The sequence below is a fragment of the Orcinus orca genome, chromosome 9, assembly GCF_937001465.1.
Source record: "Orcinus orca chromosome 9, mOrcOrc1.1, whole genome shotgun sequence".
NCBI lineage: Eukaryota > Metazoa > Chordata > Mammalia > Artiodactyla > Delphinidae > Orcinus > Orcinus orca.
Window position 1 is genome coordinate 14,270,235 of NC_064567.1, and position 27,551 is coordinate 14,297,785.

Sequence of the window (27,551 nt, forward strand, 5' to 3'; positions counted from 1 at the left end):
CCAAGATCCCTTTAAATGCATACTGGGCCAACAAAAATCTTAGAATCATCCTAGTGTTTAGTAACTGACCAGATAGTTTCCCACCAGTTATTCAGAGAACTGAAAATTCAAACAACTCCAATACTTGGAATATCATCCTTTGAAAACTACTTACAATAAAAGAAAAATTTACAAATTAATATGTCTGAGAGGAATGCCCTATTACATATACAATACCCTTAGGAGGAAAATACACTAAAATGTTGAAATGTTATGTGTCAGTGAAGAGATTTTAGTTCTTGTCCCTCTCTTACTTTCTACCTTTCTGGTTGCTTACATTTTAGATGTATCTCTTATTTTAAAACAACCGTTTTTTTTTCAATAGTCTGATATTCACTGTCTTTTAATTGAAGCATTTAATCATTCATATTCATGTAATTACACATGTGCTTGAGTTTAAAGCTCTTATTTTGTCTATTTGTCTCACCTGTTTTATGTTTAATTTCCTCTCCTTTCTTGTCTGCCTTTTAATCATTCCATTTTTTCCTTCTAGTAGTTTGAAAATTTTAGTCTGTTTTTATTCTTTTAGCAGTTACCCGAGAAGTTATAAGGGGCGTTTTTAATGTATCAAAGTCTTTATACTTCCCCCAGAGAGATAATACAGAGAACCTAGAAAACTAACTCCATTTAACCTCTTCCCAAGATGCATGCTCTTGTTAAGCATGTGTTTTAGTTCTTTACTGTTTTGTTTTTTTGGCCGCACCCCGCAGCTTGTGGGATCTTAGTTCCCCAACTATGGATGGAACTCAGGCCCACGGCAGTGAAAGTGCAGAGTCCTAACCATTGGACCGCCAGGGAATTCCCAGTTCTTTATGTTTTTTAAAACCAAGTTTCATATAATCGATGTTTGTTTACTTACCACTCTGCTTTTTTTCTGGAATCTCTGCCTTTCCATCTGGGGTCATTTCCCTTGTGTCTGATGTTTAAACTTTAGAACAGGAGTCAGCAATATACAATTGACCCATCAAATCCAGCCCATTGCCAATTTTTGTGAATAGTTTCATTGGAATACCACCAGGCTTACTGATTTGTTATTGTCTGTGGTTTTTTTGCGCTACAACAGCAAAGTTGAGTGGTTGTGACAGATACCATACCCTATGGCCTGCAAGACTAAAATATTTACTATCTAGCTTTTTAGGGAAGTTTGCCTACCCTGCCTCAGGGTTTGCTTTAGTGTTGGCCTGCTGGTAAGGAACTCTTCCATTGTTGTTGATCTGAAAAGACCTTTATTTTGCCTTTCTCAATTCTAGATGGATATTCTAGGTTGGAAGTTATTTTCTTTCAGCACGTAGATTCTATCTTTCTGCAGCCTTCGTTGCTCCTGGGAAGTCAGTCCTCAGTCTGTCACTCCTTTGAAGACAGCTGGCTGCTTTCAAATTTTGTTCTTTTTGCCTGTGGTTTTCTGCAACTTACTATGATGTATCTGGGTGTGGATTTATTTTTATTTATTCTGCTTGAGATTCATTGAGCTTTTAGAATCTGTGAACTGACATCTATCAATTCCAGGAAATTTTTAGCTATTCTCAAATACTGTCATTCATCAACTTCTGGACCTCCAAATAAAGTTTTCACTGTTTCCTCTATGTCTCTTTACTCTCTTCACATTTTCCACCTTGTCTTGCCAAGCTACCTTCTTGATGCTTTTTTCTGACAAATTTTATAGTTCACACTAATCTCCCTTCCAGTGTGTCTAGTCTGTTGTTAAACCCATCCATTAAATTCTTTAGTTTTTCAGTTCTAGAATTTTTATTTGGTTTTTCAAATCTAAGTCATTTTTTATAGTTTCTGGTTCCTTGATGAAATTCCCAAGGTTGGCTGTTCTTTGACCCTAGTGATCATAACTGTTTTGTAATCTGAGTTTGCTAATTATAATATCTGATGTTTTCTGTGTTTCTGTTTCTGTTGTCTATTTCCTGGTTTTCACTTATGGGGTCTTGTTTTCTTCTGTGTCTAGTTATCTTTGTGTGCTGAACATGTATATGAAAAACTATGTGTAGGCATAATATAAGTCCTAAGTAGGGCTTAATGCTATCTTTCTCCAGAGAGGATTTTTATTTTTCTCTGATAGTAACTTGAAGTACTTGTCAAGGATCACCGTGATACAAATTCAATGCTTTAATTTCCCTTGACACCAAAATGGCAAAAGTATGGTCTGAAAGCCTAGCAAGGGCTTTTTTTATTTCCAGTTCAAACTTGAGGGTGAACTCCAGGGTCCTAGTTTAAAGTGAGTGTGAGTTTATTAAAGTGCCCACCTTGGTGGGCCCTGGACTTTGTCTTTTGCCTCACTAGCCCTATAATCCCACCAAAAATACAGGTCAGTTTCAATACTGAAGCTATTGCTACTAAACTGGCAAATGCCCTGAAGCCAAAAATGTGCCTTTGTGTGCTGCACTTACTTTTCTTGGTTCTTGTGTTCTAAGATTTGGCCTAGTATTTCCCTACTTATCTTAATAGCTCTTTAATGATTTTAAGAATTAAAAAAAAAATTTCATCCACGTTTTTTAGCTGTCTTCAACAGAAGGGTTAATCCAAATTACCTAGACTATCATTAACAGAAGTTTGTTCTCTTTGTTTGTAAACTTTTTTTAATTTTTAAAATTTAGTAACTCTTATCTGAAAAAACGAAAACCTCTGTGAATATGTCTTTGTGTACATTCTAGCAATGATATCCATTCCTTCAGGAATAAGGTCTCATAAGGAAACAGGAACTTATAAGAACAGTATATACTCTTAATCTATACATGCTAGAAACTAGGTAATTAAAAATTAGAATAGGTACGAGTAGCATACATTTTGCTAGCCATCCAGAGCAGACAACTCTGCATTTTACTGTAATTTATAAACTAATATAGTAAATAAATAAAGGCTAATAGTAAAATTTAATACTGCAATTATCGTTGGGGCATGAGTACATACCTAACATCAAATTTTATAAACATGGTTCCTGTTAATTTAAATGTAGATTAAAAAATTCAAATTCTGGGGGACTTCCCTTATGGTCCTGTGGTTAGGACTCCACACTTCCACTGCAGCGGGCGTGGGTTTGAGCCCTGGTCGGGGAACTAACATCCCGCAAGCCACACGCAGCAGAATGTTGAAAGAAAGCCATGGCTCCTAGAACCAAATTTCGGTATGGCTAGACTGTCAAATGTAAGGGGAGTAGAGATGTGGCTCAAGATATTTGGCAAGGGCCAGATCCTGCAGGCCCTTGTTAAAGTTTAACTTGAAGGGTTGTAAGCTGGAGAGAGACAAGATCAGATCTGTACATAGTGGAATATGGATTGATTGAAGAGCACAATTTGGATTTAACGAGACCAATTAGGGAGGGCAGTGGTTCAGAGAAGAGATGCAGGAGATAAGAGGTCTGCGCTAGGGTAGCAGCAATAGCGAGTCAAGATTCTTAGGAGGTAAAATCTAATTTAGCGATTATTTAGCTGAGGGTGTGAAGAAAAGGAAGCAGTCTCGAATAACTCAGATTTCCGACTTAAGTGGCTAAGTGAGAATGTCAATGAACTAACAGGGAACACCAGGGGGAATGAGGAGTTTCCATTTTACATGCACTGAATTTTCTTTTTTTTTTTTTTTTTGCGGTACGCGGGCTTCCCACCGCTGCGGCCCCCCGCCGCGGAGCACAGGCTCCAGACGCGCAGGCCCAGCCGCTCCGCGGCACGCGGGACCCTCCCGGACCGGGGCACGAACCCGCGCCCCCCGCATCGGCAGGCAGACTCCCAACCACTGCGCCACCAGGGAAGCCCGATGCACTGAATTTGAGATGCCTTTGAGTCACCTAAGTGGTGGTGTCTGGCCGCTGGACGGGTCTATAGCTTGGCAGGGGGGGCTGGACTGGAGTTAGCCTGTTGATGATAATTAAAGCCTTGGAATGTAGGTGATCACCCAGGGAAAGCATGTAGAGTGTGAGATAAGGACCTAGGTCTGAACATGAGGAACACCAACATATAAGCGATACACAGAAGAGGAAACTGAAGACAAATGGCTACAATGAGAGAAGAAAGAGAATGTATCATGAAAGCCAAGAGAAAAGGAAGGAAAGGTTAACAGTGGCAAATACTCCCTACGAGTCAGCAAGATAAGGAATGATCCATTGGGTTTAGTGGCATGAAGGTCATTTGTAAATTTGCAAGGCAGTTCTAATAGAGGGCGAAAAACCAGACTGCAGTGGATTAAGAATGAATGGTCATGGGCTTCCCTGGTGGCGCAGTGGTTGTGAGTCCGCCTGCCGATGCAGGGAACACGAGTTCGTGCCCCGGTCCGGGAAGATCCCACATGCCGCGGAGCGGCTGGGTCCGTGAGCCATGGCCGCTGAGCCTGCGCGTCCGGAGCCTGTGCTCCGCAACCGGAGAGGCCCGCGTACAATTAAAAAAAAAAAAAAAAAAAAAAAAAAGAATAAATGGTCATGAAAAATGCATAAAATGGGTACATGAAACAACATGGATTATTAACCTCAAAATCTGTACGCTGAGCAAAAAAAGCAAACTCAAAAGAGTAAATACTATATGACTGCATTTGGAGGAAATACTTGAACAGGCCAAACTAATCTATGATTACAGCAAGGAGGTCAGTGGTTGCCTAGGACCAGGTGTGGGGAAGGGGGGTTGTCTGCAAATGGGCACAAGGGAACTTTTGGGGTGCAATGAAAATGTTCTATAGCTTTATTGGTGTGGTTATTACACAGATGCATTCGTCATTATTCATTCACCTGTATATTTATTATATGTACATTATACCTCAATATAAGTTTAAAAAATGTGGGGACTTCCCTGGCGGTCCAGTGGTTAAGACTTTGCCTTCCAAGATGACTAATAAGAAAATAAATAAATAAACATTAAAAAAAAAAGACTTTGCCTTCCAATGAAGGGGGTGCGGGTTCTATTCCTGGTCGGGGAGTTAAGGTCCCACATGCCTCGCGGCCAAAAAACCAAAACATAAAACAGAAGCAATATTGTAACAAATTCAATAAAGACTTTAAAAAAAAATGTAGAAAATGAAAATTCACTCAATTCACTGAATAAATTCATTCAATTCATTGAATACATTCAATTTGTTTGCAAAGAGGAATGAGTTAGAAGATAGGAGCTGAAAAGATATTTGAGTTAAAGCTGAGTACAACTGACCCTTGAACAACATGTGTTTGAACTGTGCTGGTCCACTTATGCGTGGATTTTTTCAATAATAAATACCAAAGTAGGGCTTCCCTGGTGGCGCAGTGATTGAGAGTCCGCCTGCCGATGCAGGGGACATGGGTTCGTGCCCCGGTCCGGGAGGATCCCACATGCCGTGGAGCGGCTGGGCCTGTGAGCCACTGAGCCTGTGCGTCCGGAGCCTGTGCTCCACAGGGAGAGGCCACAACAGTGAGAGGCCCGCGTACCGCAAAAAAATAAATAAATAAATAAATAAATAAATACCAAAGTACTACCCGACCCGCAGTTGGTTGAATCTGCAGATGCAGAACCGTGGAAGGCAGACTATAAATTAAACTCAGAGTTTTGACTCTGTGGAGGATTGGTGCCCTTAATCCCCCAAATTGCTCAAGGGTCAACTATAGTTGTTTTTAGATGGAAGAGGCTTGAGCATATTTAAATACTAATAGAATTCAGTGAGAGGAAGCAGCTGAAGTTAAAGGACAGTCAGAAGAGAAGAAGAGACAGCAAAGGAATGTGATGAAGCATGAACCACATCAAAAACTATAGTGAGTTAACACAGTGCCAAAACCTCAGGAGTCCCTACTTTTAGGACATTCCCAGTATAGAAAGTTTATCACTAATACAGAGTCAATTCCGTCTATTTCCAACACTGAGTTCACCTAATTCTGGATGGTAAGACCATTGATAGGAGGTCCAGGTTATTATATAAGGACAGAAATGGCCTGAGCAAATCATTTAAACCATGGGAAATAAGTTGTCTGTATTTCAGAAGACTGGTGGCAATAGGGCTTAGAGGAAGGGTTCATGATGAAAGAATAAGGGTGCGGTGGTTTAAGAAGAAAACAAGTTTTTCTTTTTTGTCAGGCACTTATGTACTGTGCAAATGTTTTATGTAAACATTATTCTCACTTATTACAACCACCTTGTTGGCATTCTCATTCTACAGAAGAGGGAACAAGCTCAGGACAACTAACCTACCCAAGATCACACAGCTGGTAAATGATAAAGATGGGATTAAAGCCTAGGTCTATATGACTGCAAGCCCGTAAGTATTTCTTACCCTTTTCGGCAGTTCTGCTTCAAATCTCTTTCTTTAAAAACGTTATGGGAATTCCCTGGCAGTCCAGTGGCTAGGACTCGGCACTTTCACTGCTGTGGCCTGGGTTCAGTCCCTATTCGGGGAACTAAGATCCCACAAGCTGCTCGGCTCGGCCAGAAAAAAAAAGTTATTTGTTATATACACAATATTTTAACTAAAGGAATCAAAACATCAATCTATCCTAATCCTTTTGCTTTCTTCATCTTAGCAAAGTAAACCATCTTCAGATAATAATATACCCATGTCCATGAAATAACACAGGGGGAAATAGTATGTTAAACATTTTTATTTTTTTGATCAGTTCAATTGAACAAATGCTTGTTTTGACCTCTTAATACTATTATTCTAATGTTAATCTCTTAGAAGAGATGATGTTTTGAAGTGCTTGGAGTATTTTTGTTCAGATTGTTCTCCTAGTGAGTAGAACTGAGCCTTGCATTCAAAACACTGATTGAATAATTGTCTATGTAAGTCACTGTGGAAGACGCTTTATAGACTACAAAAATGAATGAGACAGCATCCTTACTCTAAAGGAGCTGACAGTCCAGGGAAAAAGAGATTATACGTCTACAGTTATAATACCAGAAGAAACTGACATATACCACAAAGGGGGCACAGATAAAGAACTATTGGTAGTTCACAGAGAATTTTTATTTGTGGAATTCAGGACTTTAGAGGCAAGGGGACCATTTAGGAGTCTAGTTTAATAGTTCAGCCAAAAGATTTCCAGCGCTTAAACTAGGACGGAGACAGTGATGCTAACAGTTCTTGCAAAAGCAGAACTTACTGACTGGATCTGGAGAGTGAGGAGAAAGAGAAATACAGAATGAAGCCCAAGTTCTTGACTTGGTCAGCCAAGTGCATTATGGAGCCCTTCACCCTGAGACAGAATTCAGAAGGAAGAGCAATTTGACATGGAGGGTAGACGGCAGAAGCGGAGCGGTCAGTGTGCTCATTCCATTGCCCTCTCCCTGGCCTTCCTGCAGCCTGCAGATGAGTGGTGGCCATGTTCTTATACGTAAGGGTCAACTCTGTCAGGCTTGGGAGATAACAGCCCCCCACTGTCTTGTTGACCTTAATTCAACCCACATCTTCATAAATATCCCTTCATTAACTCTCCTCAGTAACCCTGTATGAGTGTGCCATCTGTTTCCTACCAGGACCTTAACATCATATTTGTGTACTTAGATAAAAGGTATATATGTATAATTGTTTGTTTATGCATAGGAAACATCTAGAAACATGCCCACCAAACTGTTAGTAATCATTACCACCTGGTAATGGGGTTGGGAGAGGGGAGGGAGGGACAAGGGAAAAGGTAAGAGGGCTTTATTTTATGTCTGTACCATTTGAATTCCTTAATAGGCTGTATTACTTTTTAAATTAAAAAGAAAACTAAAGAGTTTTAAAAGTAAATCAAGAACATCAAGCAGCCTAGTGTAGGAACTTCAGAAAATTCACTGAGAGTAAAGATGAAACCTCCCTAAGAAAACCTCAGTCAACAAAATTTCAGAGAAATTCAGTCAATAAAATTTCAGAGAAAACCCCTAACCTTTAAAAAAAATTTAATGATAAATACATATTGATAGAAATTATTAAATTCTTGTATGAAGGCAGCATCCAAGGAATCTCTCCATTTTCATGGCTCCCAGCCCTTCCCTCCAGGCTGTTGGGGCAACTTGAGACCCACTAAGCCAGCCGACTCCTCCACTGAGCGCTCACCCTTGCCATGAAATTCCTGGTGAAGGGCCACATGTTCTCGGATGCTGCGCAGAAGGCAGAGATAGGTGGCAGCTTGGAAATGAAGCTCATGCTGGGCTCTGCACAACTTCTCACTGGTGACCTGGAGAAGTAGCAAGGTCAGATATTCTATTAACAGCCCAGCTGCAGATACAGGTCCACAGAGAAAGATTTATTAAACAAGCATTCTCTAGAATGAAAGTAAATTGCAGAGGACATACAAACATGTGTTTGTGTATACTTAATAACATATATAAAGGCACTCTGTACATATATAGAGGCACTCTGTAACTGTTGATGATTAGGAAAGCTGGCACCTGTTAATCAAAGAGGAATTTTACAAAGAGTTTCACTGAAGCATTTCATCATGTCCTCAAATTTTAATACTGGAAAAAAGTTTATCTCTTGGTTCAACACCCTCATTTAACGAATGAGGGAACTAAAGCCCAGAGAGGCTCTATGGTTGGTTAATGGCAGAGATGGGGAATATAGTCAGGTCACTGATCATTAACGTCACCTAAGGAATAAAATACAGAACTTTCTCCCCTTCAAACAAATGAAGGGCTGCTTTATTTTATGTGACTGTGGACTTCGGTTAATATGGCATATGCCTTTCATTTCAATGAAAATTAAAAACTTATTTTTCTGAAAAATAGCTTTGTCCTCACCAGTAACAAAACGAAGGTTTTATAAATAAAAGTAATATGCATATGTTCATACTACTTAATTATACTCGCTCTCACAATTTACTTATTCATCTGAAAAATCTGTATTCTGATGACCTTTAGAGGCTGGAAATGCCATATCCATTCCAAAGTGACTACAAACTTTGTTTTTTCTTCATCATAATTAACTTCCAGATTAAATTAGTACACAGACTTTACTTGACTAGTTTTATGTTCTGAGGCTGTGAGAAAGGGGCAGGAAAGGTAAGACAAAGATGTGTGCATAGCCTCAAATGACTTAAGGAGCCCTGTTCAAGTGTGGATTAATCTCTGGGCACCACTGCCTACATATGTCTCTCTTTGACCTTTCTTTACTTGAATATCTAGGTTTGGAATATGAAAACTAGAATGTGTGCTTTAAGATTTGCAGATCACATATATGAAAATGGCACCTATAAGCTGCTCAAAAATAAAATTCATCTGCTTTAATCAATTTAACTTTTTATAATTAAAAATTTATGAGTGACTGACACTAATGTCAAGCATCAACAAAGGGTAACATTCATTTCTATTATATAAGTCTAAATTGATAGAATTTGAAACAGGAATTCTATGTTAGTATAGGACAGAACGTAACTGATCTTGATTCAGCCTGAGTCAGAGGAGTCAGGAGAGAAGCATCAGCAATATTACATAGTAAATGAACCACAAGAGACCAAGAGATCTAATGAAATAGAAAATTGTATTTTCTCTATGGAGAAAGGGGAGATCCCTCCCTAACTGAATCCCTTCAGCCTAGGGAGAGGAGAGAGAAAATGGGCATAGATTATTGAGTTAGCTCTGAGCCAGCAGGAAATAGAACCCTTCCCCATATCCTCATATGCGTTCCACAGAGTGGTGTTTCTGGAATTTTTAGCATGAATTTCAGGTGTATTTCCAAGGAATTTCAGAGCCATTACCAAGGCCTTCTCAAGGGCAATAATGTTGCCTCCATTAGGTACAACTATAATCATGTCACCTTAAAAATCTTAAGAGTGACTTCCCATTACATTTCCAATAAAGTTTAAATTGCTGCCTACCACCTACCTCATCTTCCTCCACTTCATCCACCACACCCTAAACCTTAGCAGCTCTCACCTGTCAGTTCCTCCACCTCTGGGCTTTCAGTTATGCACCTTCTTTACTTGGACCTCATCTTCCCCAACCCCCATTTACTTGCTAACTCTAATTTATTCTTCAAGTCCCGGGTTAATGAATTTCCTCCTGAAAGCCTACCCCTTCTGTATGCCAGGACCCCTGTTGTCTATTTACTCCCTTAGCACTTGTTTATTCTAAGTCCTTGGTTATATGGCTCCTCGGGTGGATTGTAAGCTTCTTAAAGGACAGCACCCATGTGGCTCTTATTCGTCGTTTTTAGCCAAGTTCCTAACAGTCCCTAATATGGTGACCTTTTAAAAATTAATTGAGGGCTTCCCTGATGGCGCAGTGGTTGAGAATCCGCCTGCTGATGGAGGGGCTACGGGTTCGTGCCCCGGTCTGGGAAGATCCCACATGCCACAGAGCGGCTGGGCCCGTGAGCCATGGCCGCTGGGCCTGCGCGTCCAGGGCCTGTGCTCCGCGGCGGGAGGGGCCACAGCAGTGAGAGGCCCACATACCGCAAAAAAAAAAATTAAAAAATTAGTTGAAGTTTAGTTCTAACATTTTGCATTCTAACTTCCATGGTTCAGAAAATCAAGAGTTAGGATGACGGTTCTCCCCTTTCCCACACTGCTCAAAAGACGCTAAGTTTCCTTTGCTAAAGCCCAAGCTGACTCTCCAATTTATATTTCTGAGAAAGGCTGCAACTTCTTTCCAAGCCAGATCAGGAACTCTAGAGTCAGCAATTAAATGGAAGACTCTTATTTGGGAACCAAGTAACCTAGAGCCTAGCTGTTCCTATACATGTGCTTGTACAGGTCAACTGTCCCCGAGCCTCAGTTGCGCCTTTTGAAGAAAGAAACTATCTCCCATCCGATCTTGCCTAAGGGGTAGAAGGAGTGCGGATTTCACAAAGGGATTTTCCAAGAATGACGGCCTCCCGTATGTACATATTTATCTACTACAGGCGGAAAAACTGTTGTCTGGTCACATATCGCGTTAATGTTGTAACTCACAGTACCACCTCATTAGAGGTTTCTAGTTCAGCTCTGCAAGGCACCATTCCCCGAAGCGGCGTAGTCCTGCTCTTCAAGAAGCGCCCAATATTTCCTCTCTGCATCAAAAACCGGTTCCCAGAATAGCTCTCCTCCGGGAAGGAGAGTGTTGGGTAGATGCTGTGGCCTGGGACTCTACACTCTCCACCAAGGACATCTTTTTTCTTGTCCCTCTCTATTTCCGCCATTTCACTTCCTTCTCACTTTCCCCTCCACACAGGCCAAAGGCAGCCAATGAAATCCTCAGGGACGGCTCCACCCCAGGATGACTTTGCCTTCCCGCCGGTCCTCGATCTGTTTGGAGGGAACCAGAGCCTCAGAAATGAGGGCTAAGGCCAGGCGCGCTCCACCCTGCCCAGACCCGACTCTCCCTCCCTTCCCGGGAAAGGGACGCTGGAGCCCCCGGACACGGGCTTCCGTACCCGATGTGCACGGAAAGCCTTCACGAGGTACCGATAAGCCGGGGTGTGGCGATAGGGTCGGCCTGTGGCCGCGTTCAAGTAGCGCAACTCTCGGAGAAGGCCTCGCCAAGTACGCAGCGGTGACCCCAAGGCCGCCATTTTCCCGTCGTCCGAGCCTGGCGCGGGACGGCGCCCTACTCCCCTCTTACTCCCTCACCACCCCCTTGCTCAGCCGCTTAATGGTACGGTCGGAACCAGACTGCCGGCTCCCCCTATCGACTGCAGGACAGTGGAATGTCTCACTTCCCTTCTTTGCGGAGCGTTATTAATCGAACACCGAGCGGCGTCCTAAGGTGTTAAGACAAAAGCAAACGAAAGCCGAGTGTAACTGAAGAGCCTGGAGAAAGGCCGGGCAAGGGAAAAGAAGGTCCTAGTTCCTTTCCTGACTGCGTCATTTCAGACGCCATTCGCTGACAGACCATTGACTCTGAAGAAAATGAGGGCATGTCGGAAATGGGTGTCAATTTGAAATAGAAAACTTTGAGAAGATTTTATGTCTAGAGGGGATGTCAAAATTCAACGTACTGACTTAGCAGAAATCTTAATGGGGTTACGGCTCAGAAGAAGGAAATGGGAGTATGTTGATTCTCGCAAACTGTAGCCTCACACCTAGAAAAACCACGCATACATTTTCCATCTTTAAAGAGTAAAATTAAGTTAGTATTTTTCGCTATAATTGTTTAAGAAGGAGGAAAGGTAAAAAGTTTTATTATTTTAAAGGCAAAAGTATAGTCACCCCAGATGGGACTCGAACCCACAATCCCTGGCTTAGGAGGCCAATGCCTTATCCATTAGGCCACTGGGGCTTCGGTGAATAATGTGCTCAAACAGCGTATTCAATTTTTTTCCTCCTTGGTACGTCATCGTCATCTCAGTTTCTTTTTAACCTATCCTAGGAAACTACACTTAGTACCATTAATGAAGTGCGAGGCATGCTGGGAGTTGTAGTTAAGAGAACAAATATCCGCCTCACAGCTCCAAAGGTTTTACCCTCGAAGCAGCACCGATGCGCCGGACGGAGATCGGCCACGCGCACGGTTTTGCGTACGCGTTTCCTACGCGGTAGCTGCCGCGCCTGCGCAAAAGCGCGCATACGACGTCGCGGAGCCGAGTGCACTGGGCACGCTAGCCGAATCTCCCAGATTCGCCCGCTAAGCTTGTGCTTCGTTGGGTTTTCACCGGAAACAGCCGGCCCCTTCCGGTGTTGCGGCTTTCCGGACTTGGCTTGGCTGCATCCTGCCATTAGGGGGAGTGCGTAGCGGTCATTTTATTTCCGGTTGAAACACAGGCCATTTCCGCAGAGCAAGTGGCCAGTTAGAAACGGTTATCTTGCCTTCTGAATTGGCAGGTTAGTGGTAAACATGGGATAGCAGGGAATTAGAATTAGTTAATTCACTAGGAATTAGTTAATTATAAACAATTAGGAGTTAATTTTCTGTTTCTTTTCCTATTTGAATAAATTGGACAAGTCACTTCTGAGTCTCAGCGGACTAACCCCTTGCTTAAAATCTCGCAGTGGCTCCCCGTTGCCCGTAAGGTAAATTTCAGACCACTGGACCCTACCTAAATTGACCCTTGCCTGTGTCTTAACCTTCATCTCCTTTCACCCTCTGCTCAGTGTAGCCGAACTTCTCTGTCTTCCTCTCCACATTTTTAAAATAGATTTATTTAATTAATTTTATTTGTTTTTGGCTGCATTGCGTCTTTGTTGCTGCATGCGGTCTTTCTCTAGTTGCGGCGAGCGGAGGCTACTCTTCGTTGCGGTGCGCGGGCTTTCATTGCGGTGGCTTTTCTTGTGGAGCACGGGCTCTAGGCGCGTGGGCTTCAGTAGTTGTGGCTCGTGGGCTCAGTAGTTGTGGCTCGCAGGCTTTAGAGTGCAGGCTCAGTAGTTATGGTACACGGGCTCAGTAGTTGTGGTTCATGGGGTCTAGAGTGCAGGCTCAGTAGTTGTGGCACACGGGCTCAGTAGTTGTGGCTCGCGGGCTCTAGAGCACAGGCTCAGTAGTTGTGGCACACGGGCTTAGCTGCTCTGCAGCATGTGGGATCTTCCAGGACCAGGCAAGCCCCCCCTCCACATTTTGTGTTATTCCCTTTGCCTGAATCTTAACCATTCGCATTAATACTCCTATTTACCTTTTGGGCTTCAATTTTCCTCGGGAAGTCTAGGCCAGACACTTCTCCAGGCCCTTATGGTCAGCATGGCAAAGTTAAAATGATTCACTTCACCTCCTGTGGGCTCCTCTAGATTATCTATGTAATCTTACCTTTTACGAGCTATATCACCTGTGTCTCAGCTTCATCATCTTCCTCACAAGCCAAGATGCAACTGCGCAGACTCCGGACTGCCCATTCTCATGGGGCTCTCTTCATAGGTCCCTCTCAGGGTTCACCAGCTCTAGCTGTGCCAACTTTGATCAATTTTTCACGTGGGCTGGAATCCTGACACTTCCAGAATCAACTCAAGAGTAAACCAGTATGACTTAATGTGAATGAACTGATCTCTCCCTGTCACACTCATAAAATATTCATTTTATCACCCTGTAATTCACAAGTGTCTGATATTTAAAAGGCAAATATGCAGGGAGTTAAGAAGAATGCTGTCAGCTATTTTCCCCTTAGTAGAAGTTTGTTTATCCAACTTTCTAAGATGTAGAAAATTTAAGCCAGCTCTGATACGTTATGATAAGGGGCAATAAGACATAATTCTGAGTTCCTTTTTACTGAACTGCAGAGAGACTCTTCTTCCATTTTTACACTAAAGCAAGAGTAAATAGATAATCATAAAATGTTAGCTCTATGTAGCCACTAGTCACCAAAGATGGCCCCCCAAGATCTTCCCCTTTCATACATATGATGCTTCTTACATCAAGAGGTGAAGCTTATTACTCATCCTACTCACCCCTCCCACACTTGAAAGCCAGCTTAGGCTGGCTTTGTGACCAGATTTAACTAAAATAGAATGTTCTGGGACTTCTCTGGAGTCCCAGGCCTTAAAACCGGCAACTTTCACAATCTGCTTCTTATCTAACTACTATGCTGTGAAAACGCCACGGCCCATGAAGAGTCCTGAAATACGCCAAGCTGACCTCTCAGCTGACAGCATGAATTATCATGTTCAGTGAGCCATCTTGAGTGTCCCAATCCAGTGGCACCCCCAAATGACTACAGTCTCAACCAATGTCATATGGAGCAGAGAACTGCCCAGCTAAACCCAGTCAACCCAAAGAAACATTAAAGATAATAAAATGGCTGTCTGGGAATAAATTCCACTAAATTTTAGAATTACTGTGTGTCAACAGAAAACCAAATCAGTCTAGAAAAGTTCTTAGAGACAATTTAGCCAAACTTCATAATTTTGCAACTTTGGAAAATCTTTATATTCCTAGTGCAGGGCTACATACCCAAAGCCCTACAGAAGAGAGCAGGCAGGTAAACAAGAGTGAATCAGGCAGGTGGGTTCCTGCCTCCTGCACAGGAGCGAGACTTTTCAGCTCTATCTAGTTGCAAGTAGCAATGTGGTTACAGTGTTGCCAGAGCTTCTGATTTTTCAAGAGAAGTTGTAAATCCAGAATTTTTATGCAATGCCCCTTTAAGTGTCATCAATCAGTTAAAAACAATACTGTCTGTCCAACAAAACACTTCTGTTGACCTTATATAACCTAGGGTTGCCAGGGTTCAAACTATGTCCTGGGGCACTTCACGGGCGACCCTCACCACAATCCTATGAGGTAGTACTCGGATTTTACCTACTTAGAAATGTGGGAACAAGCTCAGGGCAGTTTCTTGGTTTAGCCAACTTTACTAACTGCTCAGTGATAAGGCTGGTATTTGACCTCAGGCAATCTAACTCCAAAGCCTATTTTTTAAACTTAAAAAAAAATTTATAGCAGAAAAGGGATTTTTATTAAAAAGATACTGGGTGATTCTCAGAACTTCCTGGTAAGGCTAGACACTAGGCTTAGAAGCTACACAGGCAAGAAACCTCACCTCAAAGTCTGTCCCAGATCTGGTCCAGTGAAAACACCAGCAGGCACAGTCGCTGCAGTTGCAGTGCTAACACAGTGACACTGGACAGGGGCTGGACAATGGCATCAAAGCTGTCGCTCCAGGACACTGGCAGTAGCTGGCTCCTCTGCTTCCACTTGTGCCAGAATAGATTAAGTCATTACCTAAGAGTCAGAGTTCTGGGCTGAGTACTTCTAATTAGCATGGCCTGGGTTATGTTCCCATGTTGTTCGGGGGAGGCTGGGAAAGCAAATATTTTGTCATTCGATGAATTTTTATTAAGCATCTGCTGTGAGGCAGGCATTTCCAGATGCTAGGGAAAGCACAAGTAGAATAGTTCTACTCATGAAGCTTCCATTCTAGAAAGGGGCAGACAGACAATAATCAAATAAACAAGCAAAACATAAAATTTATCAAATGGTGATAAATGCTATAAAGAAAAAGAAAGCCAGGGGCCAGGGATTGAGACCTGCTAATGCGTTCTGGGAGGTCCTTACTGATTAGGTGACATTTGAGCACAGACCCTGTGCTCAAATGACCTGCAGAATCTGCATCTTCAGGGTGTGTGTGTGTGTGTGTGTGTGTGTGTGTGTGTGTGTGTGTGTGTGTGTGTGTGTGTGTGTGTGTGTGTTGGCGTGGCCCACACTTTAAGTAGAGAGACCCCACCTCCAGTCTCCACCCACTGTGAGGCCACCATTATTCTGTCCTTCAAGCTCTGGGAGGGTACAGGAGGAGTTCTGGGACAAGTTTTCTATGCCCAGTGAAACTGTAGGAACAGACCCTGAAGGTCCAGTCTTAACACTGCAACTATAGCAGTGACTAGCTACCTGGCCATGAGCTTGGGAATCTGGGGGAAATTTTGGTGGGAAAGAGCCAGGACTAATGAAAGCGGGTGTATCTGAGAGTAGACGTTTGTAGGCACTCGCTTCCATCAATCGTGATTCTAGAGATGGCGTGTCTCAAGGCAGTGATTTCTAAACTTCTTTGATTGTGTATCCACTGTGGTAAAAATCCTGTGCCTCCCCCTTTGTATTTATTTTTAAATTATATACATGTACTATTGATTCAATGTAGTAGATACATTTAAAACGTGCACAAAATAGAAATAAAACGTATATTTTAAAAAAGAAAAACAATATTTTGAAAATATTTTTATTTTATTTATTAACAGTAAAAAAGTACTAATTTCTCTCAGTAAAGAAAGATTATTATTCTTTATTTTATTGAAAATGCAATGTAATACAGTATGTTTTATTATTTTGAAAATCTTGGTTTAACACATCATTTGGGGCAACAAAATCACATAGTGATAAAACATTTCTAAACATCCATTCTCAAATTTCTTCATTGCGTGAGTTTCTTTTAAAAAGGCAGTCAGTGCCTCACTTAGCTTTAAAATATCACTTTTAGCTTAAAAGGACCCATTAAGTATGTTCATTTCTTTCAGAAGATCAGCTATGCACCTGTATCCATCAGGGCTCAGTCAGAAAAAGAGAAACCACTGCAGGCTTTCCAAGCAGAAAGGAACTGAGTGCAGGGCATTCAATTCAGTAGACGCTTGACGGCACTATTAGAAGAGCTGCAGGAGTTAAGGAAAGCTGCCACTAACGTTCAGCAGTTCAGAGTATTGGGAGGTTGCTGCTATCACCTAGGTCAGAAAAATACAGGTCCCCCCACTGCTGATCAGAGCTGGTCCCCAAGTACTCACGTAGGGGCTGATAGGAGATTACTTGGGAGCTACGGCAGAACTTTAAGTCTCCCATGGCCTGCCCGTTTTGCTAGGTGCTGCCAGAAGAAAAAATATCACTTTTTCCTCCCACCTACAAAATACCACATGAATACATCTAGCAGAAAGAAATCACATCCAGAACCTTGAAGGCAAGGAGTTTGGGAATGTTTCCATAAATCTAGCCCCTGTAATACATAAGGATATGGGAATGAATGCTGGCTGCCAAAAACCAGACTGCAGACCACACAGCAGCATACTCCTCATACCCTCTTGTCATCACAGAGGAAGACAGCAAATGAGAAACACTTGCCTCTTTTGTAAAAGAAAAATAGGTAATTTTTAAGTTTGACAACTCTTGTAAATACTTTTCAGCAAGATAATCATTCCATCTGTGTAGTTTACAGATTTTTATGTCGTTTACTTCCCATTACATAGTAGTTTCTGCCATTTAAATGTCTTACTCTTAAGCAAATTAACCTTACTGATAACATCCTGTAGCATATAGACTGCAGTACATTATAATACTCAGAAGTAGAGGTGACTATTACCCAGCAAGCTGGACTTGCTAGATACAAGCAGAGAGCAATTTATTCCTCCTTCCACTGCTGCTTGTGGATTTCTTCCTCTCTGGCATGAAATCGTGGGTGGCTCACACAGCTTTCCTAGGAAATAACAGGACAGTTGGCTTTTTTTTTTTTTCCTTTGGTTTTAAAAAAGTCCAGTCTGTTTAACATTAAAACTCCAAACGTCATTGCATAAGACCTCTCCCCATTGTCAGCTGAGGCTGCCACAGGGTGAAAAATGGGCAGTTAGGGCAGTAGGACACGTCCCACCTACTCTTCTGCTCTTCAAAGGCAACCTCTTCCTGGAACAAGCTAGACTTGTATAAACAGAAAGCAACTTTGTTTTCTCATGAGCGCCCCTACACACTTGCTGTAATGATTTGTTCTTATGGTTGGATGAAGTTTACAGCTTTACTCTTTTAGGTGACAAACAGGTTAAAGAGTTATCATGATCATTTTAAGAATAGTCTCTTTTTTCTAGGTATGAACAAGTCTCATCCAGGATCAGATCAAAACTTCAAATGTCAGTTAATTTAACATTTCTCTCCTCCTCCAGTCTGGAAATGTGAAGGAGAACGGGGGTCAGGATCAGTGTCATTTCTGTTTCTCACTACCTCCTGCCCCCTTGCTGGCTGCTCTTCCAGGCCTGTGGGCCGGTTACAGCAAGGGAAAGAAGAAAGAGGTAAGGTCTTACTTTGTTGGTAGAGATAAGCTGGTGTCCGTGTCCTCCGGGAGCAGCAGATTCCAGTGTTGCTTCTTTTTTTATAGGTTCTCAATAGTTTCTCCTTCTCTGGGGATCTCTCAGCTGTAGTTCCCTTGTAGGCCACGCCTTCTCTAGTTACTTAGAATTCCTGCCCCGGCCCCTTAGTTTCCAGGAGCCTCCCCTCCACTGAGGTCATTCCATCCGTCCAGGTGTTCCCTTTGGCTGGGTTCCTTCTTAAAATGACCAAATCTGGCTCCCTTTCTTGAGAACCACATCAGGCCCACAGGAACTCAGAAACTTTGGGAGTGTAAACCATTCCCATTGCAGCCTTCTCTCCTTTTCTGTCTTCTCCAGGAGCTAGCCACCTACTCCTCATTTGTCTTTAGACTTTTAGGAGTGAGTCAGACACAGTTTCTGTGTCCCTCATACTCCACAGGATGTGTCATCCTCTCCCAATGGTCCTCTAGCAGCCTCCTCATTTGGCATGAGGTGAAGAGGAAGCACCTCCACCCTCTCCTGCTTGGGGAGCGGAAGGGAAACGTCCAGTATACTGACAGCTGCTTCCAAAGGAATCTTCTCACATTCTCTCACAGAGCCTGAAGGTGGGTGCTGAGCTCTTCCTTCCCAGCACTGAGCCAGTGCTTCCCAGTGTCTAGTTCCCAATCTCTTAGCATGTGGTGCACAGGTGATCTAGCTCCTTTTCCCTTTAGAATGTGGATGGACTTGGCACCTACTGTTTTGTTCTCAGCCTTTGGGGTTTCTGGTGAAACTGACACAGAAAGATTCCCACTTTAGTAAATGAAGTTACCACTGTCAAACCCTCCTTTATGGAACTCCTGCTCTTTCAGCAGGACACCTGATGCACTGCAGGCAGCATGGGACAGTCTGACTTGTGAACAGGACTGTGTGAATGTACAGTTAATATAGAACTTTTTGATATTTACATATTATTAAGTATAATCTTATATTAATTATATTAAATTTTAATATTATGTGTTTATATAGAGATATAACTATTTTTATAGAACCTATATATAAGACTTTTGTTTTTTACATTATGGAAGATTAGATGTGCAGAGAAATCTCTCTCCATATAAAACACAAAGTCCTGGGTGAAATTTTAACAAACATAAAAATACATTTTTTTAAGTTTGACTGAGCTGACAGTAAAGGAAGCCAGAACAACCGAGGTCAGAAAAAAGGAGGTAAGTGAGCAATAAAAGCAACGTTTGCCCTGAAGATATCTGCTCACTCCTGGTGGCCTACAGTCTAGATTTTAATTTGCCTCAGGCAGTCCAAAGGAAAGAAAGCCTCAGAGCAGCATGGTAGGAGGTCAGATCATAAACTCTTGCAAAATGATGGAGCCCCCAACAATTGACCTTATTGCTGGGAATGAAAAAAATATCCCTGACCTCACCAAGAGGAGACTTATCTGTCTCAACCTCAGCTCAGGGTTGGGTGGCAGGGTAGGGAACCTTCTACAAGAATTCTTAACCACCAGCAGTAACCACTCCAATACATTTGTGGCTGAAAGTCCTCCTGTCTATGTGTCCTTGAAATCCTTAAGCTGAGCATTTAGTTTGAAGTGGTCCTGGGTTGGTAATGTTCCTAGAAGCCTGGAAGAAGCAAACTCAAATACTCTTTTAGAGGAACACACTTTAAAACAAGGCCTCAAAGAATGCCCAAAGCCAAAGTGCAGGGATATATAATAAAAAATCACCACACACATGCAGAAATAAGCCAGTATAAGCAAGTTAGTGGAAAATAATAAACTGTAGGATTGGACCTACAGTTTGGTTCAAGGTCTGACTCTGGTGCCTGGGACCTTGTGGGTCTGATGCTCCCAACCCACTAAGCATATGCTAGGGCCCTGACCTTGGCCTCTCCCCTTTGTATATATCACTAGCTGAGAAAGCTGCTAAACCCAAGAAAAAACAGGCTCACACCTGAAAATAATGAGATACTTGAGGAGTATAATCACAACAAAGAGACAATTAATGGAACATACCCTAATAGACAAATCAGAATGGAACAACACAGATCAAGAACTTAAAATAAGCATAATAAAGATCCTCACAAAGAGGCTAATAATAAGGAACAAGCAGTTACACAGAACCAAATGGAAATATATATGAAACATGTAATAGCTGAACAAACCCAACAGACTGGATAAAAACAATGGCTAGCTAGCTGAAAAGTGAATAATAATCTAGATCAGCTCAAGGAATTTTCCTAGAAGGTACTAGAAAGAGATGGAAAATATGCAAGAACATTTAAGAGATAATAATAATGTCAATATCTGTACAATATGAATCACAGTAAGAGAGAAAATGGATTTAGGGAAGAGATATTTAAAGAAATCATAAGTAAGAACTTTAAAAAAATGAAAGATAAAAAGGACTCCATTTCAAAGATCTCATGGAGTACAAAATGGAATAAATATGGAAAAACCAAAACTTCGACACATTACAGTGAAATTTAAGAACATTAAAGACAAAAATAAAACTCTAAAAGCTTCTGGAGAGAAGAAGCAGATAGTTCACGAAAGAATAAGAATTAGATTGACATTAGTCTTCCTAAAAGACACTGGAGACAAAGAAAACAATGAAGTTATATATTCTAAGTGATGAAGGAAAATAACTTAGAATATTATACCCAGCTAAACTGTTACTTAAATGTAAGGATGGAAAGATGATACATTCAGACATACAAGGCCTTAGAAAGTTTACAGCACAAAGGGTCTCTTTGAAACCTCTCCTGCTAAGTAAAATAAGTCAGACAGAGAAAGACATATACTGTATAATATCACTTATATGTGGAATCTAAAAAATACAACAAACTAACTACCATATGACCCAGCAATCCCACTACTGGGCATATACCCTGAGAAAACCATAATTCAAAAAGAGTCATGTACCAAAATGTTCATTGCAGCTCTATTTACAATAGCCTGGAGATGGAAACAACCTAAGTGTCCATCGTTGGATGAATGGATAAAGAAGATGTGGCACATATATACAATGGAATATTACTCAGCCATAAAAAGAAATGAAATTGAACTATTTGTAATGAGTTGGATAGACCTAGAGTCTGTCATACAGAGTGAAGTAAGTCAGAAAGAGAAAGACAAATACCGTATGCTAACACATATATATGGAATTTAAGAAAAAAAATGTCATGAAGAACCTAGGGGTAAGACAGGAATAAAGACACAGACCTACTAGAGAATGGACTTGAGGATATGGGGAGGGGGAAGGGTAAGCTGTGACAAAGCGAGAGAGAGGCATGGACATATATACACTACCAAACGTAAGGTAGATAGCTAGTGGGAAGCAGCCACATAGCACAGGGAGATCAGCTCGGTGCTTTGTGACCACCTGGAGGGGTGGGATAGGGAGGGTGGGAGGGAGGGAGACGCAAGAGGGAAGAGATATGGGAACATATGTATATGTATAACTGATTCACTTTGTTATAAAGCAGAAACTAACACACCATTGTAAAGCAATTATGCTCCAATAAAGATGTAAAATAAATAAATAAAATACAACAAACTAGTGAATATAATAGAAAAGAAGATCACAGATATAGAGAACAAACTAGTGGTTAAAAATGGGGAGGGGAAATGGGGGAGAGGTAACATTAGGGGTAGGGGATTAAGAGGTACAAACTATTAGGTATAAAATAAGCTACAAGGATATATTGTACAACATGGGGAATATAGTCAATATTTTATAATAGTAATAAATGGGGTATAACCTTTAAAAATTATGAATCACTATATTGTACATCAACTACACTTCAATAAGAAAAATAATAAAAAATATAAAATATAAAAAAAGAAAGAAAACTCTCCTGGAAAAAGTACTTTTATATATTTAATATACTAATATAAGTAAATTATACTTAATACACTACATACTTAATAAGCATATGAAAAGATGCCCAAAACCATTAGTCATTACGGAAATGCAAATCTAAAGGATGAGATATCACTTTATACCAACCAGGATAGCTATAACCAAAAAAAAAAAAAAAGGAAGATAACAAGTGCTGGTGAAGATGTAGAGAAATTTAACCTCTTATACATTGTTGGTGGAAATGTAAAATGATCCAGCTACTGTGGGAAACAGCTTGGTGGTTCCTCAAAAAATTAAACATAGAGTTACCATATGACCCAGGAATTCCACTCCTAGGTATACACCCAAAAGAACTGAAGACATATATCCTACAAAAACTTTTACACAAATGTTCATAGCAGCATTATTCATAATAATCAAAAAGTGGAAACAGCCCAAGTGTCCATACTAATGAATGGATAAATAAAAATATAATATATTCATACAATGGAATATTATTCAGGATATAGATAGCTGGGATATTAAATTTAATATTAGGGCAAAAACACATCATAAAGAAAAATGAGCGACATTATATATTGGTGAAAAGAACAATAGATCAGAAAGATATAACTAAAAATAGAACTACCATACGACCCAGCAATCCCACTACTGGGCATATACCCTGAGAAAACCATAATTCAAAAAGAGTCATGTACCACAATGTTCATTACAGCTCTATTTACAATAGCCAGGACGGGGAAGCAACCTAAGTGTCCACTGACAGATGAATGGATAAAGAAGATGTGGCACATATATACAATGGAATATTACTCAGCCATAAAAAGAAACGAAATTGAGTTATTTGTAGTGAGGTGGATGGACCTAGAGTCTGTCATACAGAGTGAAGTTAAGTCAGAAAGAGAAAAACAAATACCGTATACTAACACATATATATGGAATCTAAAAAAAAAAAAAAAAAGTGGTTCTGAAGAACCTAGGGGCAGGACAGGAATAAAGATGCAGATGTAGAGAATGCACTTGAGGACACGGGGAGGGGGAAGGGTAAGCTGGGACGAAGTGAGAGACTGGCATGGACATATATACACTACCAAATGTAAAATAGATAGCTAGTGGGAAGCAGCCGCATAGCACAGGGAGATCAGCTTGGTGCTTTGTGACCACCTAGAGGGGTGGGATAGGGAGGGTGGGAGGGAGACACAAGAGGGAGGGAATATGAGGATATATGTGTATGTATAGCTGATTCACTTTGTTATAAAGCAGAAACTAACACACCATTGTAAAGCAATTATACTCCAATAAAGATGTTAAAAAATATATATATAACCAAAACTAACATAACATTGTAAATCAACTATATTTCAATTTAAAAAAAAGAAAAGATATAACCATAATGAACTCAATAAAACTCATGGTTCCTTGAAAAGCTAATAAGAACAAACCTCTGCCAAGACTGAATAAGAAAAAGGGAGACGATGCACATAAACAAAACAGAGAATGAGAACAGGAAAACAAATACAGATACAACAGAGTTTATAAGAATAAAAAATATTATGAATACATTTCTAAGAAATTTTCTGCAAGTTGGTTGATTGTACATAGGTGTTATAGGAAAAGCACTTGACATAATTCAAATCATACTTATGATCAAGATTTCCAGAAAATTAGGAATAGAATTTACTTCATAAAAACTATAGACCAGAAATATAGAATAAACGCTACACTTAATGGAGAAAATTTAGATATTTTCCCGTTAAAATAAGAAACAAAGATGGGAACTCCCTGGCAGTCCAGTGGTTAGGACTCAATGCTTTCACTGCCGTGGGCCCAGGTTCAATCCCTGGTCGGGGAACTAAGATCTCACAAGCTGTGCAGTGTGGCCAAAAAAAAAAAAAAAGAAGGAAACAAAGATGGCATTTTCACAACTACTGTCTGACATAGTACTTATTAAAGAGTCTAATACTCTAAAATAAGACATAAAAAGTGAAAAAAACTGGGAGAGATTAAACTGCCATTATTTGTAGAGTGTATGATTAACTCAGTTGAAAAGTTAATAAAATAATCAGACAAGTTATTAGAATAAGAGAGTACAGCAAAGTTGCTGGATACAAACGCAACTTGTGAAAATCAACAGCATTCCCCGATCCTAGCAAAAGTCACTAGAAAACATAATAGAGATTAACATACCATACTTAAAATCTACAACTATAAAGTACCTAGAAATCCATACACAAACAATACCTTTACAGAGAAAATTTAAAAGCTTTACTAGAAGACATGAAAGAGGATTTAAATAAATGGATATACCATGAATGAGGTAATTTAACATTAAAGATTCCATTCTTTGTAAACTACAAATTAAATTCAATCCTAATAAATATTTCAGCTAGATTTTTTGAATGGAACTTGAAGGTTTTATTCTAAAATTTATATAGAAGAATAACAATTCACGATTAGTTGAGTGAACATGGAGGAACAAAGAGGGAGACTCTGCCTACTAAATATTAAGGGAGACTATAAGTCTATACTGGTATGGAAATAAAAAGAACAGTGGAATGGAACTGAGCTCAGAATAGACCATTGCATATATGAGTATTTGACATATGATAAAAATGGCACCAAAAATTAACGGGAGAAATACTGACTTACTAAATGGTGCTGGGAAAAAACTGGCCCACTAAATGAAGAAAAATAAAGCTGGACCCCTACATTATACAAGGTATAATGGACAACAGATGGATTCTAAATGAAAAACCGAGTATTCAAAGGAATGTAGGAGGATATCTTTGTGATCTAGGGGAAGGGAAGTATTTCATAACAAACCCCTCAAAACATAAATTAGACAAAAACTGACTATTAAAAAAGGTTTTCTGGTCAATAATGGATGGCATAGGCAAAGTTAAAAAGACAGGTAATAGACTATAATATCTGACATGTCTGAAACTGTTAAGAGATTATTATCACAACAAAAAGATGAAAATGCAATAGAATGAGAAGAGATGAACAGGCAATTCGCAGACTACCTATAGCTTTTCTCATGGTAATAAGGAATTGGAGACACCCTAGGTATCCACCTCTAGGAGGACGGATATGCAGAAAGTGGTGGACGCATCATATGAAATACTATGCAACACGTATGATGTACAGAGAGCAACATGGACCAATATAAGTGAGAAAAGTAGAAAACAGCACAATTTATAGCACAGGACCATTTATATAAATTAAAATTGCATACACACAAAATAACACTACAAGTTATAGAAGAAAGCATGCATAACAAGGGGCACATATTAAAAGAGTAAGGGTGGGTACCTTTGGGACAGAGGGAATGGGGACTAAGGAAGGAAGGAGAAACGTAATTTATAATAAAATGAGGGAATGAGATCTTGTATTAAGTGATGAAAACCATGTGCTATGGATTGAGGCATATGATTAGTGCATTGCTTTGCATTTGAGGTACAATAAAGCAGAAATAAACTATATACAACACATACTAACATACAGTTTGGAAATGCAGCAGCCAATTGGCTATGAAGGGAGAGGCAGTAGTTGTCAGAGGGCTACCTGTGAAACCTGACACTTCGAATGCCAGGGCAGAGACAGATGGCTGGCTCTTGGTGACACTGAATCAGTCGATAAAGCTTTACCTAAACTAGGTTTACCTCTAGACGGCTCACTTACATGAATCGAAAGATTCCCTTAACTGTTTTGTTTAACAGACTTCATTTTTAGAGCACTCTCCCTTTACTTTTTATGCCAGGGGTTTGACACCTGCAATGAAAGAATTTTAACTGATACTTATCCACTCCTGTACTTTTAAATATATATATTTCTTAAGATTTTTTGAAAACACTGGTTTCACTTCTATATTTGGGGAAATTAGGAGAGCAAGAGGAAGCACGAATTTAAGAAGAAAAAGGCAGAAAAGAGACAGAATAATAGTAGCCACCATTCATTAGCTCTTCTTATGTGCTAGGCACTATGCTAGGTGCTTTCCATATCTTGTCTCTAATTCAACAACAAACCCCACCACTGGAAATTATCCCTGCAGAAATGAGGAAACAGGCTGAAAGGAGATCCACATCTTGTCTAAAGTGCCACAGCTTCATAATGGGGACCTGAGAACCCAAGTCTGTTTAATGTCAGCCTATTCTGCATGCCGTGTCACCCTACTAGAAAAACGATAGTGGGAAATAGTGAAAGGTCGACACAGGGACACAGAAGAGGTAACTATACACAGAGACAGAGAAAACAAGCCATGTCAAGGCACATACTGATGAGGAAGAGCAATCTTACTAGATGACACCTGCATCAGAGGGGCTGTCACTGTCCTTTGAAAAGCTCACGATCCCACCTGCAAGCTAACGCAACCCTTCGTGCACCTAGAAGCAGTTCTTTTACTTCCAATTTTCAAAACTGTTTTAGAAAAGATTTCTTTTCTCAAGTATTCCTCAAAGCTTTACATAGATATGAAGCGATGCCACAGATTCCAGACACCAACTCTCAGATCTGGAATGTTAGTCACTATCATCCATCACAAAACGAACTTTTGACTGTTGGTTTGACATGCGTACACAGACCGCAAATACCTACAGGATATCACAATGTGACCTGTGAGAGTTACCTAACTGCCCATTAATGGATACAATAAATTATGGTACTATAACTATGGAATACTATGAGCTGTCAAAAAGTACAAGACAGACCTCTATGTACTGTGTGGAATAATCTCCAAGATAATAGAGAAAAAAATGCTAGGTATGGTAGAGCAGATACGTACGCTAAATTTATGGCAAAAGGTCAGATGCATATTTATACTTTTAACTGGAGAAATTGGTAGCAGTGGTTGGTCTGAGGGAGGAAAATGGGGCCATGGGTAGGAAAGATGCTTTGCGTTCACTGTATAATCATGTATTTGGTACTTTTTTTCTTGTTAACTAAGTGCAAGCATAATCTTCCAGAAAAATCTTTACTTTAAATCAAGCAGTTCAGGTGTCTTCCTTCTAAGCCAGATCCAATTCTGGGATCTAGCAGGGTCTGAGTGGAAGAAATAAATTATTTTCTTTTCCCTCTCCCAGTGATGAGACAGCAAGAGGCTCCTTCCCATTTCTTTCCCCTTTTCCTCAACTAAGTCCACCTACTATTTCTTAAAAAAAAACCCAAAACCAAAAAACTTGCTCATGTTATCTATGTTCATTGAAAATACATTTAAGTAAAATGATAAAGATAAAAGCATTCATTTCACCAATCTTTATATTTTGGTGTGTATGTCCCTCCATATATTTTTTTCTGTGCCTATCTATGTGTATTAACACTTATAACTGCTCTTTTATTTA

At 40.4% G+C, this 27,551-nt stretch overlaps 2 protein-coding genes, 1 long non-coding RNA gene and 1 other non-coding gene across 5 annotated transcripts in view; 1 reads left to right on the top strand and 3 right to left on the bottom strand.

Annotated features, from left to right (window-relative positions):
- The first annotated feature begins 6,228 nt into the window (after positions 1–6,228).
- LOC125965473 (uncharacterized) overlaps positions 6,229–27,551 on the top strand; it is a 33,361-nt gene continuing 12,038 nt past the window's right edge. The window contains exons 1-3 of the long non-coding RNA XR_007479379.1: positions 6,229–6,246; positions 18,137–18,337; positions 18,795–18,960. This is a non-coding gene — a long non-coding RNA (uncharacterized LOC125965473). The remainder of the gene's footprint in view (positions 6,247–18,136; positions 18,338–18,794; positions 18,961–27,551) is intronic.
- Positions 7,853–11,574, bottom strand: FMC1 (formation of mitochondrial complex V assembly factor 1 homolog). Of its 2 annotated transcripts, XM_049715119.1 has the most exons (3): positions 11,320–11,458; positions 10,867–11,191; positions 7,853–8,143 (listed from the first exon to the last, which is right to left on the bottom strand). In XM_049715119.1, the coding sequence occupies exons 2-3, from the start codon at positions 11,083–11,085 to the stop codon at positions 7,940–7,942; spliced, it is 423 nt and encodes a 140-aa protein (XP_049571076.1). In that variant the 5' UTR covers positions 11,086–11,191; positions 11,320–11,458; the 3' UTR covers positions 7,853–7,939. The 2 variants fall into 2 exon arrangements, with proteins under 2 accessions (XP_049571076.1, XP_033288252.1); XM_033432361.2 differs by lacking the exon at positions 10,867–11,191 and having other exon boundaries at positions 11,320–11,574.
- TRNAR-CCU (transfer RNA arginine (anticodon CCU)) lies at positions 12,092–12,164 on the bottom strand. Its single transcript has one exon. It is a non-coding gene; the product is annotated as a tRNA-Arg (tRNA).
- UBN2 (ubinuclein 2) overlaps positions 18,954–27,551 on the bottom strand; it is an 87,649-nt gene continuing 79,051 nt past the window's right edge. The window contains exon 15 of the mRNA XM_033432367.2: positions 18,954–19,127. Within this exon, the coding sequence (XP_033288258.1) occupies positions 19,089–19,127 (39 nt within the window). The 3' untranslated portion in view covers positions 18,954–19,088. The remainder of the gene's footprint in view (positions 19,128–27,551) is intronic.